Source organism: Gymnoscopelus microlampas (assembly GCF_963454915.1).
Source record: "Gymnoscopelus microlampas genome assembly, chromosome: 1".
NCBI lineage: Eukaryota > Metazoa > Chordata > Actinopteri > Myctophiformes > Myctophidae > Gymnoscopelus > Gymnoscopelus microlampas.
In genome coordinates this window covers 26556164-26572904 of record NC_139962.1, presented here as the reverse complement: position 1 = coordinate 26572904, position 16741 = coordinate 26556164, and the positions used below count along the sequence as shown (strand labels likewise).

Below are 16741 nucleotides of genomic sequence, written 5' to 3'. Positions count from 1 at the left end.
TTTCTCACGGTCTCTAGATTGTTGACAGTGACTGACCCTTCTGTCCCTTACATACTGTACAGTCCATGCACTGTACACAGAGGGAGTGAAAATAAACCATGGGGCCAATCAGCATTACAGATAGTGGAGCACTAACCAGTATGGATCAAGACCCAGACTAAAGATCAGACATGGCATGCAAACACGCTCTCCCACTTGAGACGTGCTGTATGCACTTTTAACACTGTTTTCCACGGTTGTACTACTCAACAACAGCCAAGTACAACAATCAGAACCCACACCCTTGTCTGTACTAAAACACAGTTTTGATTGTATCACGTTGAACCTGGCATCCATATTTTGGGCATGTCATTATAGGTGAACATAAAATAATTGTAAGACAAAAAAGAAAGTCACAAATTAAAAGATAAAATAAATGTACATTAATGATAAATGCAATGCATTGAAGATCGGTTATTTCCACTATTCATCACACAACAAAGTATATAGAGCTTAAGTGGTTAAAGCGAGAGTAAAGAGTGGATCTACAGTGAGAAGAACCACTATCGATACCATTTATCGAGACAGTGTTTTACCCATTTGCATGTAACTTCATGCACGTCAGGAGGATTCACTGTGTTAACTTGACAGAGCAAAATTGCCCTGAGTCAGCAAAAAACCCACAAGCCATAATAATCACAACCCCTTGCTCTCTTAGGGCCAATTCCTAATCGCTCATAACATAAAGCAGGGGCAAGTCTCCTTGCCTGTCTGATTTCCATTTGCCGGAGGAGCACTTGATAATTCCTAACAGATCCTGTCTCCTGGGCTTGACATGTTCCAACAGTATGTGATGGGACACGGTTCTCAAAAGACCTCGCCACAGGCTACGTACAGTGCTGCACACCACTGTTACCAGGAGATCACTTACACCCTTTCCCCAGGAACATACTCCTGGGAAAGAAAATCTGCAATAAAAATACTACGCTCTACACAGAGTTGCCAGTCAGCCCTAGAAAGACAGAGGAGGAAATCCTGCAAGGCTAAACATTCAGAACAGCACGCAGTAAAATCCAAAGCTCCCTATTTTCTCATTACTAAAACACTGTTTTGATTTGACCACTTTCAACCTGGCGTCCCTATTTTGGGCATGTCATTATAGGTACTTTCTTGTTAATTAAAACAAATGATTTAAAAATATTTCTATAAATCTAAATAAATCAATTGACCCATAAAACGGCGAATTAACACTCCAGATTTTATTGCATAGACCTTCAGATCTGAAGTCATCCCATCAAAGCTACAGTAGATTCCCGCCTACCTGTGAGCTAATGGATGGAGATCCTTAATTAAAGCTAAATTATCCCACATGGAAGATTTTACATATCCAGGGATAAGGTTTATGAATGCCTTACACTGTACATGCTGAGGCTGTGGAGCTAAGTGACTATTTTGAATTGATGGCCCAGCCTGGATGAGTGCAGTACATGTGGCTGGTTGGACATATCCACCAGGAAACATGGGATTGTAGAGGCTTAGTCTGTCAAGCCCAGAGGAGATGGGAGAATCTAAGTCCCCCAGAGGAGTGAGGGAGACAATAGCCTGCATTGCCACATCATCTACTATAATGCTGCGGAGCATGTCACACCAATATTTCACAGCACATACTTGTATGAGTGACTGACAAAGAAATCCTCTTGAATATACTGCACTGTGCCTAGCCTCCTAGTATGGGCTGTGTTCTGACTCTAAAGGGAGGACAGACAAGAGCTAGACCAAGAGCAAATTCAGAGCAATTTGAAGCAGTTGAAGTCTGCTGTAGCAGAAACCAGCAGCTCAGCTATAATAAGAAAAACCTTCACAAAACAAAAGTATGGTGTTTATACAGGCTAATAAGATGTATATGATAAGCTGCATGTTGCATATTTTCAATCCACTGGTACAATGTTCTGTATTCCGTGTGCGCACACGTGTGTGTGTGTGTGTGTGTGTGTGTGTGTGTGTGTGTGTGTGTGTGTGTGTGTGTGTGTGTGTGTGTGTGTGTGTGTGTGTGTGTGTGTGTGTGTGTGTGTGTGTGTGTGTGTGTGTGTGTGTGTGCATGCATGTGTGCTCGTGCACGCACACACAAACACGCGCACACACAATCAGCTGTTCTGGCAATGGCTGTGCTTTCCTCTTCTTTCTTAAGCACAAACATTTCACGTGTGTTTACAGTGTGTGGGGTTCACCCCAGCTCTGGTCCAGATACTGTGCTGTGCTGTGTGGAGAACCTGCCAACTTAGCGAAGCTTAGTTTGGCATTCTGCCAGCACTGCACTGCAGCACGCCACAGACAGTGCTCAAGAGTATACAGGATTAAATCAATTGAACAGGCTGCTTGTTGATTAGTGCTATACATTGTTATAAACAGTAGTGGCGGAGGAGAGCGGCCTGAGGCTTATGAGGCTTATAACTGCTGCTGAAGTAAGGGACTGCACCTCTACAATATATGCAGTAACATCCTGAGTGTTCATTTGACTCTGTTACAAATGGATAAATGAACACTGAGGATTTTACTGTGTAGATAGATACAGTATATACCCCGTAAGATTAACATGTAGAGATAGCTAGGGGAGATTTATTAAGGGATAAAAGTGGAACCTTGAGGTATAACACTTTGACTGAACTTTAGCGGACATTTTACAGGCTTGACCAAGTTTCCAAATGTCTTGAATAGGTGGAACTAGTTTAAGAAGAGTTTTGGTGGTGTTACGGGAATTCTGAGTGAAAATCTGTGAAGGGAGAGATTGTAATATGTATCTATGTGAGGCAATATTCAATTAATTCATAATCAAATTCATTAATAGCCCAGACTTGCAAAATCCATTTAGTATCTTTGTTGCACTTCCTGTTCATATTTTCAATTGACACCTCGACAGACCAATCAGCGTACGCTGAGGGTCGCAGACGCAGGATTTCTCCTTTGCAAGAAAGCATGGCAACGAGATTTAGAAGAGACGAGGAACGTAGAGAATGAATGGACTGTATTTGGAGAAAACAGGTACTGTCAATGCAGAACCCCAAGCAGCCCTTTGCCCCACAGAAAAGTGAGCTTGATTAATTCACCATGGCCCTAAGAAAGGCTTTCAGAGGCCTTTGTTTAGTTTCCCCCTCCATAGCCCCCCTCACATTCTCTCCCTCTCTCTTTTTTTCTCAAGCAGTTTTTTTCTTTTTCCATTCAAAGTCAAACATGGATTTCTATTATCTTTCATCATAGCACTTATTGCTCTACTTATCCTTTACTTATTTACTTTCTCAAATCAACTAAATAGAAAATGTTCACTTTAGCTATACATCTCTGTGATCAAATGCTTATTTGATATTTGCAGATTGAGCAAACCACAGGGTTAACCACGTAAAACCTCTATACTTAGTAATACGAACCTGAGTTGCAACTGTACTTGGTACGCTCTTTTTCACTCTACAACAAATATCTTTCTCATAAATTGCAGATCTACAAGCTTACAATGCAGATCTACAAGCTTACAATGCAGATCTACAAGCTTACAATGCATCACGTTGTGACGTGTTCTGAGCCAGTAGATCGGCTATTTTTGGCCAACATCCCCCCCCAGAATAGGGATGCTGGGGGTTAAGCATGAACACCCTTGACAATGGAGCCACATGAGGGAAAGTCATTGAGCCAAAGCTTATGTCAGACCCCTATTTTGCACGCACGCACGCACACACACTCACATAAGCACGTATGTAAACACGCATGCACGTACACCCGTACATGCACACACACACACACACACACACACACACACTCACGCGCACACGCGCGCACGCACGCACGCACGCACGCTCACACACTGTTCATGTGCATGCATACAGGCATGACTACATGCCTGACAACACAATCACTGCACAAACGCGTGGCACGAACACACACACGCGCGTCCACACACACACGCGCGCGAGCGCAAACACACACATACACGCGCACTCTCTCTATGGAAACCATGCTCAGCTCAAGTCTGTGGGCAGACAGAGTTTATTTACATAAGACTACGCTGGTCTAATAGGTAAATTATGTTGAGCAAAAGACATTGGTCCATGATTAATTTGTCAGATTAGGCATCCACGTTATTACATTCCATAGTGAATCATCATTGAACTAATTGTCTGTCTAGCGTTTATCGTTAGAGCAGGCAACATTATGGTCGATAAACCATTTCCAAGTGTTTCAGTAAGGCATTCCCAGATTAAAGGTGAACAAACAATGCAACAAATCACACAAACATGTCAAACTAAATAAAATCTACACAGTAAAATCCTCAGTAGCACTCAGGATCTTACAGTGTATTGTGTATAGTATAGCTTAAGTACTTGAAATCCAGGATCCCTAATCTGTGGGTATAGTTCGCCAAAAAATTGCAGATCTACAAGCTCACAACACGTTGAATCGCAACGTGTTTTTATCTGGTTAATGAACCCACAAACACATTCCCTAACATGGCTATTTGATATGGTCTTCCTTTACATCTTGCTACTCAGTCAGCAGCATATCGTTGCTGTCAGGCAGAAACCTTGTATCTCCATATTTTCTCATTATTTTCATAAATGAATAACCTACTTTATCATACAAGAGTGTCGCACAAAAGTTGTGAAAATAGCAGATATAATAGTAGATTGTCTATTTTCACTATTTTAAAGTGTTTTACAAATAATGATAAAAAAGGAATGGTTTTGGACATACAATGTTTCCACCCGACAATGACGATATTATAGTACTGGATCGTGTTCTGCTGGCCAGATATTTTAGGATTGGACTCCCATGGGACCTGTCTTTTTTATCAGAGGAATAACAAATACTGGCCAGAGAGTGAGGCCCTAATAGTCAACCCAAAGTCACACACAGAAGGTATATGCAGTACAGTACGTGTGTGTGTGTGTGTGTGTGTGTGTGTGTGTGTGTGTGTGTGTGTGTGTGTGTGTGTGTGTGTGTGTGTGTGTGTGTGTGTGTGTGTGTGTGTGTGTGTGTGTGTGTGTGTGTGTGTGTGTGTGTGTGTGTGTGTGTGCTCGCGCGCTCGCGAGCGCACACTGTACATCCATTGTGGTTCTGGGTGGGGTAACTTTAGAGTTTGTTTATTTAAACACACAAAGGCTGTGCGAGAACCCTCCTTTGTAAGGCTAATACAGAAGCAAACAATTTATCCTTGAATCAAAGTTTGAGTCAGAATTGAATGCTTAAGGAATGCTTAAGGCTAAACGTGCAATCTCGGTCTTTATCCAGTGGGAGTTTTGCAAAGACAAGTGGCACAAGATTATTTTGAGAACAACCTAAAATAAAAACACAATAAAACCATAAAAACCCTGAAATAACCCGATACCAACTACAGACAAAGAAGAGAACTTAAGTTGTGCAAGCCTCTAAATTCCTTCTGTGACTGGCGTTCGGAGAACAATGACTACTTCTCCACATCCACAGCAGCTCTTTGAAATGGGACACTGGTCAACACTCTGTGGGTTGCCGTGTCTTTGAGCCAGAAGTTATCACCTTCAGTAAAGGATCACTCTAGACCTATTCTCTCCAGGAACAGAGAAGAGGCAGTTGTAAATAAGGAGTTAACGTGGTGCCAATAAGTCAAATGGTGACAGTCGAGCCACAGATCACAGAGGGCAGAGCCGCACACACAGGAAGTGCATTCCTTCCCCTCACAGTCACTGCCCCCAGTGATGTTTGTTTAAACTGTCCTCCGATATGTGGAGAGATTAGCGCTCCGCTCAAATCTTCTCTCCCTCCACCCTGGCTTCCAGTACTCCAAAAAGTACCTCTCTCCATAGGGTGTTCTGTAGATCTACTGATCTACTGTACAGAGAACGCTTGGAGATTCCCCTCAATCCTCAGCCTCCCTTTCCATTTTATCGGCCTCATTTGGCTGTGACATCCCAACAGATTTATGATCCCATCAGGAACTGGCTGGTCGGCTCGCAACCTAACTGCCTGCCTGCCTAACTGACTGACTGGCTGACTGACTGACTGACTGACTGACTGACTGACTGAATAACTGATGTTGTGAGAGGGAGGGGGGGCTGCTGAGCAAGGAAGATGTACTGTAGAACGTGTTTTGCAATAGCTTTGCTAAAGTGCAACTTTTTATCAAATTTATTGGCACTATTTTGTACCTTTTGTCAATATCAAGCTTTAGTGTTGCAGCTATTTCATTTACTTAACGTATTTTCCAATCAACCGCAATATATGATGACAGGTCGAGGGAAATCCGACACTTTGTAGAAGGCCGCAACCAGCCTCAGCTGTCTCCTGGGCCAGAACCCCAACGGCAGCTAGATGCTAACCAGACTCTGCTGCAGAACTTGAGGCATGATGGACGAAATGTGCCCTGATATTATCAGCCTATTTGCTTCCATCATCTCGGAGGCTGTCGAAAGCGAGATGACATCGGCTCTAAAGCCTTTTGATGTCCTGAGTCCTGGGACGGCAGCGTCATTATTCTGGGTGTGATCCTACCAATTCATATAACAGCTCCCCACATGCTAAATCTGTTGAGCGCCATTCAACAAAACCATAGTGTAAGGCTGCCATTTGGTCTGTGTGTGTGTGTGTGTCTGTGTTCACATCAGTGTCTGGTGACTGGCAAGCAACTCCAGGCACTAATTAAAATCCGCCACCGTCGATTAGGGTGAGCCGAAGCGCACGGTCTGAGCGGCGGCGGAGCTACCACGCGGTAACTGGTCTATTTTTACACTTTCAGAGTTAAATTAGCACTCAGGACTTTTGAATGATGTTAGATATAGAGATAGTAATATTACTCACTTCACAGTAAAATCCTCAGTGTGAATTTATCCATTTGTAACTCAGAGAGTCACTCTCAGAGTTGAATTAGCGCTGAGGATTTTGCTGAAAAGTAACTATACAGCTGATTCTTTCTTTTGCCTCTTCATTCCAGACTCAGACAATGAGTAATGATTAACCACTTAAACCCTATAACCTTTGGTTGACCGGAGCCCCTCAGGGCTCTATACAAGTGACTTTTCTGTTTCCGCTCTACATTAAACACCTTAGCTGAAAATAGCCTATATCTACAAGCTCACAATGCGTTGCAATCGGCTATTTTCGGCTTTCCCCACAACACGGATGCCGGGGTTTTAAGTGGTTAACTGCTGTGGGACTGTTTAAAGACTCACCTGAGTTTGTCGGCCACAAAGATGACCCTGCGCTCCAGTAATAGGGAGGCGAAAACTCGTACCACCTGCCGCACACTCAGGCAACTGAACAGACTGTCAAAGTCCACATGTTCAAGTCTGGAATCCGTGGGTCGCCTCAGCTCTATGACCTGGTCAGAGAAGAGGCATTTAAAACAAATGAAATGACTGATATGAAATGGTGCATCGTACAGTGACGTCCACAATGAATGAAAGCCACTAAAACATCACGTGGGCAGTGGTGGACAAAGTACTCAACCCCAATATTTGTGTCTAGCTTTATAGATATATAGCTATATAGATACTTTATATATAGTATATCAACGCATTGCTGCATTGACATTTATAAATGAAAAAAAATTAAGCAAAACAAGCTTAAACTAATTTTCTAAAACAGTGAAAATAGCAGATCTACAAGCTCACAACACATCGCAACGCACTGTGAGCTTGTAGTTAAAGGGATATTTCACTTTAAAAAAAACGTTGGGTCATTTTATCGTCTACTCAGGCTTTAGTGAGCCCCCAGACCGTTTTTAAGTTGCTTGATTCAGTATTTAGATATTTGATATTAATTTTATCAGACACGGCCCCCTCACGTATTAGGAGGGCGGGATGAGTCACCAGAACCAAGGACGGGTGTTTTTGATGAATCTAACATGTTAAAAATGTAATTTGAAGTTATAATGGGTTTGTATAGGAAGGGGGCGTGTCAGATAAAATGAATATCTAAATACTGAATCAAGCAACTTAAAAACTGTCTGGGGGCTCACTAAAGCCTGAGTAGACGATAAAATGACCCAAAGTTTTTTTGAAATATCCCTTTAAGCACTAAAAACATTTGCTTAACCCATTAACACCAAGAAAGCATCCGTGGGATTTTAGAATTTTGCGTTGGCTATTCAAAAATAGCAGACATACAAGCTCACAGGGCGTCACTTCGTGCCGCGCTGCGAGCTTGCACATCTGCTATTTTTGAATTGGCCTCATAGGTCTTAATGGGTTTTAAGTACAGTACTCAAGTAAATGTACTTTGTTACTGTTCCCCAGCGCACATGGGTAAACATGAGGTCATCAACGTGCAGTATGTGGTAGAATGCTGCGTGTGTGTGTCAGCAGCTCCTCTGACCTCATTTCCGGCTCCAGGCAGGAAGGTCTTCACTTTGATGATCTTCCCTGGTGCAGGGAAGGGTGACTCCATCAGACTGCGCATGAAGGGGTAGACCAGGGCGGCGGAGACACCTCTTCTCCTCTCCACCTCATCCAGGATCTGAGCACACAAGGACATGACTTCAAACTTCACCTAAAACCTAGACCAGGTTCTTTCACTTGACCAATTTAACACTAAACTAGACCAGACAATCACTACTGATATTGTTTAATGGTTCTCAAACGTATTTCATGTCACGGACCCCCACGTCGATATGGTCCGTGATTTGGTATTTGGCCACGGACCCCCTTCTGAAAAGATTTTGTGCCAGAGAACCCCATAAGAGAAGATTATTTTTTTCCCCAAAATGATTCCATGACTTTTTCAAGATTTTTCAAAATGTCACAATGCGACGCATTGTGAGCTCGTAGGTCGGCTATTTTCGGAACTACAAAATAGGTTGAAATATATATATATAAAGTGGTTAAACTATTCCTCCTTTTCCATTTGCTGGGGACCCCCTGAAACCCTCTCAAGGACCCCTGGGGGTCCCTGGACCCTACTTTGAGAACCACTGGTCTAGAGCAATTTTTTCTTTCTCTCGGTCAAATGAATGAATCAGCAAAAAAAACAAAACAGTACAGAGCTTTAAATCCTTGCTATGTCTATCCTTGCTCAACAGTGAATGGAAATGTAATATATTTTCATGCATCCGAGCACTGGAAATTGTCTGAAACACTGTGTACTTTCTGCATTTTGGAAATAGAGTGAATTTCTTTCCATGCCTGTGTGTGTGTGTGTGTGTGTGTGTGTGTGTGTGTGTGTGTGTGTGTGTGTGTGTGTGTGTGTGTGTGTGTGTGTGTGTGTGTGTGTGTGTGTGTGTGTAAAATCTCAGCCAATCGGCCTGTTTTGGTCCGAGCAGCCTCCTGTCTGTAAAGCTGATTGGAGAATCGCTCACTTTCAAGGTCATATGATATCACCTCACTCTCCTGCACATGCACATGCACATGCACATGCACATGCACATGCACATGCACATGCACATGCACATGCACATGCACATGCACATGCACATGCACATGCACATGCACATGCACATGCACATGCACAAATACACTTCCCTGTGAAATTTAACACTGCCATGCTCTTACATTTACTATAAAAGCCCTTCTAACTCCTCAGAGGAGAACATTTTACTTAGCAGTTACAGAGCTGAGTGGAACAACCAAATGGAGGATTTTGAAGTGTACTGTACAGTACAAGGACTATTTAGTCCTTTGGGTTGAAGTTCCTCACATAACAGATGTGGTCCAAAACTGTGCAAACTCCTGTAGTAGTAAATAATTTATTTCATGAATAAAATGTTGAAAGAGATAATAGCCAGTCCTTAGATGTTTAATCAGGGAGTGTTTAACATTTTTTCCTTATCTCTGTCAAATAACACCGTAATATTTCACTGTCTGAAACATAAGTTTAATTGCGCACTGTCCTTGAAACAAACCATTTAAATCCACTGTCATTTCATATAGCAGACAGCAACATCTCTGTTTCAACAGTCTGGACTTGCTCACTTTGATTAAACGTTCCATAGGGAAAATAGATTAATGAATAATTAGATAAGGCCAGAGAAGTCAAACACGGTGACTGTTCTGTTTAGTGTCACCACAACTGAGACAGAAGTGAAGTGAGGCAATTTACTTACTGGTGGACAGACAAATGCTGGCATGCCCTCAACAGAAAGTCTAACCGAGAGTCATCGCCTTCAAGGCTTCAACTGAGACACAGGTTTGCACACAACAACCATAGTAGTCACACTACGCAGCCAACTATGATGTATTTTGAGATAGGTGTGCAATGCGTGTGTGAAGGGTGTGTGCTTGTGTGTGAGTGCACGATGCGTGTGTGTGTGTGTGTGTGTGTGTGTGTGTGTGTGTGTGTGTGTGTGTGTGTGTGTGTGTGTGTGTGTGTGTGTGTGTGTGTGTGTGTGTGTGTCTAGGTTCTTGTGTGTCAAAAGAACAAGGCTGAACTCACCTTAGAGAACAAGTCAAAACAGCCTAGCCGACTAATGACGCAGTACACCTCTGGAAGGCGAGGTCCTTTCCCACTTGGCTAGAAGAGTGTAACAGAAAATCATTAGACACTGAAAACCAGTGGCTCATCAGTCATGTACATAAAACTCTGAGAGTGTACAAATGTAACCAAAGAGACCCTTTGGTTACATTTGTACACTCTCAGAGTTACAAATGGATAAACCAACACTGATGATTTAACAGTGTGCATATGGAAAACCATCGTCCAGACAAATGGTCCTTCAAATGTTGCCAAACAAAACTATGGTATTGCATGCAGGAGCAAAAGAATAAATGTTTAAAAGATGTGGCGGTAATTGCATTTATTTAAACAAATCAAAAGCATAATAACAATAATAACATAGGCCTGCAGATAAATCATATAACTACCGTGGCCTTTAAATGTTGGCTACCATTCTGAGCTGAAAATGTTTCGTGTGATCATGAGCTTCCTAAACACAGGTGTTTAGCTAATTATCATCTCTATAACTGTTTCCACTAAACTGGGCTCTCTAACACACACACACACACACACACACACACACAGACACACACACACACACACACACACACACACACACACACGCACACGCGCACACACACACGCACACACACACACACACACACACACACAAAATGCACAATCACACAGAGTGCACACACTCATGCGCACACACGTGAATGAACACAAACACACTAAAATGCCAATCCATTTGTCCATATTAGGTATGCAATTTTCTCCTCTACTTTGCTCCAAATGGATGATTAAATCAAGTATTCGGAGCTTGATTCAAGTCTTCAGGAATGCTTGGTGATTGCCAGCCGCTGGACAGGCACCAGGAAAGGAGCAAAAAGTTGCTGAAGTAAGGGAAGCTCCCCATTCACTCGAGTCTCATCACACAACAGTCTTCAATGTTTTTCAGGCTAAGGACCCCTTAGCTGACAGAGAGATGAAGCAGGGACGCCCCACTACATATTGTATAAAATTGTGTTGCAGATGAAACTTTTTCATAGATTTCATAGATATCTATGAAATTTCATAGACATAGCACTTGCCCCAGCATTGACAACCTTGCAGGCTTGTGCAAAGGTTAAAATGTCATTTAGATAGCATGTTGTGTAGACAGATGCCAGGTTCATTTGTTGACCTGGCATCCTATAGTTTGTATTGTTTCAACAGATTATTTATTTTTGGATATTATACTGTTTAGACTGATGATAGGTTCTTGGTTTATCTATGATCCTAGAAGACTATTTCTATGCATTTGATGTATTACCTTGTGTTTAGCTTGCTTTCTGTAAATCACTCTGGATTAAGCGCGTCTACTAAATGCCTAAATTGTAAATTGTAGCTTAATAGGTTTGACAGCACTATCATCAGTGCTGACTGCTGAGTAAATGGGTTTGTTTGTTTGTTTAAACAATATATTTTCTATTAATATGTTGGATTTATGTTCATGTGTATATTCATTCAACCACTTAAACCCTCAATACTTAGTAAACTTGACCTTTGGCTCTATACTTTGTCTGCTCTTTTTTCCCTCTATACACCAAATCTCTTGCCAATCCAAAAGTTCACAAGCAGCGCAATGAATGCGTTGTTTGTGAGCTTGTAGATTGGCGAATGCTCTCCCCAGAATAGGGATGCTAGGGTTCAAGTGGTTAACGTTAACGCTCCTATCACACAGAGGATTTGGCGCCCCCCCCTGTGGTAACTCTGAGGACCCCCTAGGGGTCCCGGACCCCCTGCTGAAGACCGCTGAAGTAGATGAAGGGCTACTTCTCTCAGCAAGTACGCAGATCAACAAAAGAGAGTCAAGAATAACCCACACAACAGTACAATTTAGAAATGCTCCTTACATGGCCTGCGCAGCGGATGCAAACATCTCTGAATAACCATCATATAGAACATACAAATACAGCGCTAAAACACACACACACTGCACACACACACACACGCCGAACCTCTGAGAACATACACACTGCAGCAGTGTAAACATCCTTCGGCATTCCAATGGCAAACAGAACTCACCGCCACATACACACAAATTCACACACGACCATGCTTTCTGACCACAAGCCAAATATGGGGCCCGACATAAAACTTCAAAGGGCGCCCAAGCGTCACTGTGGGGGAGACACTCTGCAATGACAAAGTAAAGACTTTTCATGGTTTTCTCCTCTTGTCTTTCCTTTCCTGAGAAACTCTCATTAAATGCGAGCGAGTCCATTTTAACTGTGGTTCATCCCGTTGGCTGTGAGAGACGAGACAGGCTCAGCTTTATCACATCTAGCCATTAACCACTTAAGCCCTATACTTACGTCGTACGACGAATAGCAAGAATAGCCGATCTATGAGCTCACGACGCAACACGTTGCGAGCTTGCAGATCGGCTATATTTGCAATCTTTGAACACGTTTGAACATTTCAAAAAATAAATATATTTTTTAATTTTATGTTTTTTAATTAAACGTTGCGCCTGTAACTACATGCCAAAAATTGGGACACCAGGTTGAAAGTGGTTAAAATCCTATTTTGCACACTTCACTTCTCTACTCCCGCTCCGGGGTTGGTAACGCAACATGTCAGCAGTCCATCCCACCAGGAAAGCCCACGTCACGTGTTCAAACAGAGAGCCTGTCATAACAAACAGGGCTCAGCGGGGTGCGAACAGGGAGCTGTGAACCAATGAACAAGTGAATGAATGGTGGCTCACCAGCAGGCGCCTGCAGTAACCAAACCTCCTGCTGCCGTCCTCTCCTGTCAGCATGAACGAGAAGGTCTCGCTGTAATGAGGAGCAAAAGCATACACATGAGGATCAACCCAAATACACACACGCACACGCGCACACACACACACACACACACACACACACACACACACACACACACACACACACACACACACACACACACACACACACACACACACACGCACACACACGCACACACACGCACACACACGCACACACACGCACACACGCACGCACACACGCACACACACACGCACACACATACACATAGGCGTGCCCTCAAAATACAAAAGCCTACATACACCCATAAACGCACAGAAAGAGATTAAAAGGCAGAGACTCTTTTGCTTTGAAAACCAGTATATACAGTATGTGACAAAGACAGCCTTTATTCCTATCCTAACTGTTTTAGTAGAGAAAGAGTCACAGCGGTCTCTGCGGTTCACAGATAAGATTTAATCATGGTCCCGGATACGGGCATCACAGGTGGGAAGTGCTCACAAGATAACAGATCCTATTGTATTGACGTTATAGTCTTGTCCATGATTTAGATAAAATAACACCTTCTAACATCACTTTTTTGCGACAGTGAATACATTGTAACAACACTGACAGTGTATTAATTAATAATGAGGTTGACACAGTGGACATGGTGTACCTGTTGTACTCGGATACAGGGCTCCAGTCCTTTGCATCCGGGAAACAGAACTGAGGGATGGCTTTGAGTCGCTGCTCGGCCTCCCTCATCTGCTTTGTGGGCCTTTCTAGCTGTGAGAGGAGAGGAGAGGAGAGGAGAGGAGAGTTAGGGCATTTTCATTCAAATGACATTCTTTTAAAATGACCACAGCCAGATTTCTCCCATACAGAGTTCTCCCACTCCACCCCATTCCAGGCCTCAACAATGCTAACCCTGCCCCCCTTTCTTCCTTCAACAAGGCCCTGGCGTCACTGACGTTACACTTTTCCCCTGGCTGGGACATACCTCCATCTCCGGAGGAGCACAACTGCTGAGCCAAATCCTAAATAACTTCTCGAGATATTGTTGAATAACTACAAACACTTGCCTGCCATAGAAACGGATCCCTCATTATACTAGTTGTGGTCAATAGGCTCCCATGGGCCCTCTGAGCTCTATACTGTATAATAAATGGTAGAGGCCCCTTTTTCTCTCCGAACACTCCCCCTCCACAATCCCTGAATATCTGCTGTGGACAAAGGCAGCCCCAATGGCCACAAGAAAGAAGTAAGAAAAACATATTTCACCTCACAAATAAGCATGGTTCTGAGTGAAAAACAGTGATTTGTAATTAAAAGTTAAAAGATGGGCACGAGACAACGGCCTCCATATGTAATAGTTTCTTCAGCCTACGCAGCATTTCTTTCAACATCTACATAAATCTTGAATGTTAACCAGTATCCATATTCTGGGGGGCAACATTAGCTAAAAATAGACGTGTTGTGAGCTTGAGGATCAGCTATTTTTAGTGAAGAGATTTGGTGTAGATGAAGTCAGCTCAGGTCCAGTTTACTAAGTCTAGAGGGTCTAAGTGGCTAATTTAACACTGGGAGTGTACAACGGGTCCATTTGGTAAGTACCTACTTTAAACAAAGTCTCACAGGGGACAGCAGTATAGGAACCCTTATACAGTATCATTCTGTTCTTTCTGTAAAACAATATTATCAAATGACTAATGACAGAAATGGCCAGCTGGATCCAGTTAGTAGGCCTATTGTGCCATTACCTTGGGAAATTGATAGGTGACTTCTGGGGAGTAGGAGCTTTTGCTGGGTTTCTTCTTTAAGGAGACCACCACAAAGTACTCAAAGAGCTCCCTCTCTTGCCACTCAATGAGCTGCAGCTCCAGTGTTCGGTAGCTAGGGGCCCGTCGCAGAATAGACTGTAGCTTCTGCAACCTCTGGGTGTGGGCTGAGGTGGGGGGGGGACATCAGTATTAATGCAAGACAGACACTGTCCACAAACACAAACCAGTGGTGGAAGAAGTACTCCGATTTTCTTTAGTTTGGTAAAAGTAGTAGCAATACCACAATGTAGAAATACACTGTACATTTCTTACAAGTAAAAGTCATGTATTCAAAATGTTACTTGAGTAAAAGTACAAAGTATTGGCATCAAAATATCCTTGAAGCTCGAAATCTACAAGGTCGCAGAACTACGCGCCACATCGGCTAATTTCGCAAAGACGAAGTATAAAATAGGGCTTAGGTGGTTAATGTATGTATTGAATTAAGGATCTAAATCTAGAAAGTAATTATTAACTTACGTTTTCAAATTATGGTGGAGTGAAAGATGTATTGGAGTAAAGGTATTGGAAAATGTACATACTCAAGTAAAGCAAAAGTACCGTACATCTACAGTACTTGAGTAAAGGTAGGCTACTTAGTTACTTTCCACAGCTGCCAGAAACTATTCACACTAAAACCTAATCCACAAACAGGAAATATCCAAACCCAAATTTAAAGTGCCTTAGCCAAGTAAAGTTAGGGAATAAAAATGTAAAAATGTGTTTGTTTCAGAAAAATAAAGAAAAATGCTGTTTACGCACAGTCAATACACACCATATAATTCACTTTTAATGACTCCGCCGATTGATGTGTTTAAAACAGAGAAAAACAACTAGCAAATCTCACCAGTATACATATCTCCGCTACATGAATGCTAGACAGATGTTTGTGTAGTCTATTGCTAATCCATCCATATTGCAATCCTTTCCGTTACAATCAGTGGTGGGCAGTGACAAAGTACATTTACTTGAGTACTTTACTAAAGTAAGGTTTTTGAGTATCTGTACTTGAGTAGCTATATTTATTTTGGGATACCTGGGATTTTCACTCTACAACATTTCACAGATAAATATTGTAATTTTTGACGGTACTTTGTTTCTAGGAAGGAAGAAAAAGTACATTATGAATTAACCGTATCTTGCGCCCTGGTGAAAATAGCAGATCTACAACCTCACAATGTGTCATGATGTGAGTTTGTAGATCTGCAATTTTCAGAATTATTGATATTTATTTAAGTTTCTGGAAAATCTTTGAATTTTGGATACTTTAAGTATTTTTATAAGCATGTACTTTTGAATACTTAAGTATTTTCTTTAACGCAAGTACTCCAGTACTTTAACTCCAGTACAAATTTGACTGAGCAACTTTCACTTGTAGTTGAGTAATGTTTGACCAGGTCCAGGTGTATCTATAATTTGACTAAAGTACTGAGGTTAAGTACTTTGTCCACCACTGTTTACAATCCTGCGGTCTCTTTGGTCAAACGGGTCACTGGCTTATCAAAACCGAAAGGGGCATGAGGAGCTGTTGCAAGAGTGGTGAGGAAGAAATACTAAACACGAGGAAAGACAGAGAGCTATTAGTCCAAAACACATCACCACCCCAGGAAATGGGGTTCAAACACATGCTGTCACCTCTCACCTTTGAACCTGTCATCCGAATCACTCTCACTCTCGCTGTTGTCATCTGGAGATGGGCACGAGACAGAGAACCAAAAAAAAAGAATTTTCATTGGGTCAAAAGGCACTGCGGCATACGTTTGTTTATGTCAGGAGAAGGAC

At 42.4% G+C, this 16741-nt stretch overlaps 1 protein-coding gene across 2 annotated transcripts in view; it reads right to left on the bottom strand.

The window, feature by feature from the left end:
• The window catches only part of dennd2b (DENN domain containing 2B), a 58388-nt gene that overhangs the window by 6408 nt on the left and 35239 nt on the right, over window positions 1–16741 (bottom strand). For both annotated transcript variants that reach the window (XM_084062656.1, XM_084062655.1), the window contains exons 8-14: window positions 16602–16646; window positions 14900–15084; window positions 13816–13925; window positions 13121–13190; window positions 10366–10443; window positions 8314–8454; window positions 7170–7318 (exon numbers count right to left, since the gene is read on the bottom strand). In XM_084062656.1, coding sequence (XP_083918782.1) covers window positions 7170–7318; window positions 8314–8454; window positions 10366–10443; window positions 13121–13190; window positions 13816–13925; window positions 14900–15084; window positions 16602–16646 — 778 coding nt within the window. The remainder of the gene's footprint in view (window positions 1–7169; window positions 7319–8313; window positions 8455–10365; window positions 10444–13120; window positions 13191–13815; window positions 13926–14899; window positions 15085–16601; window positions 16647–16741) is intronic.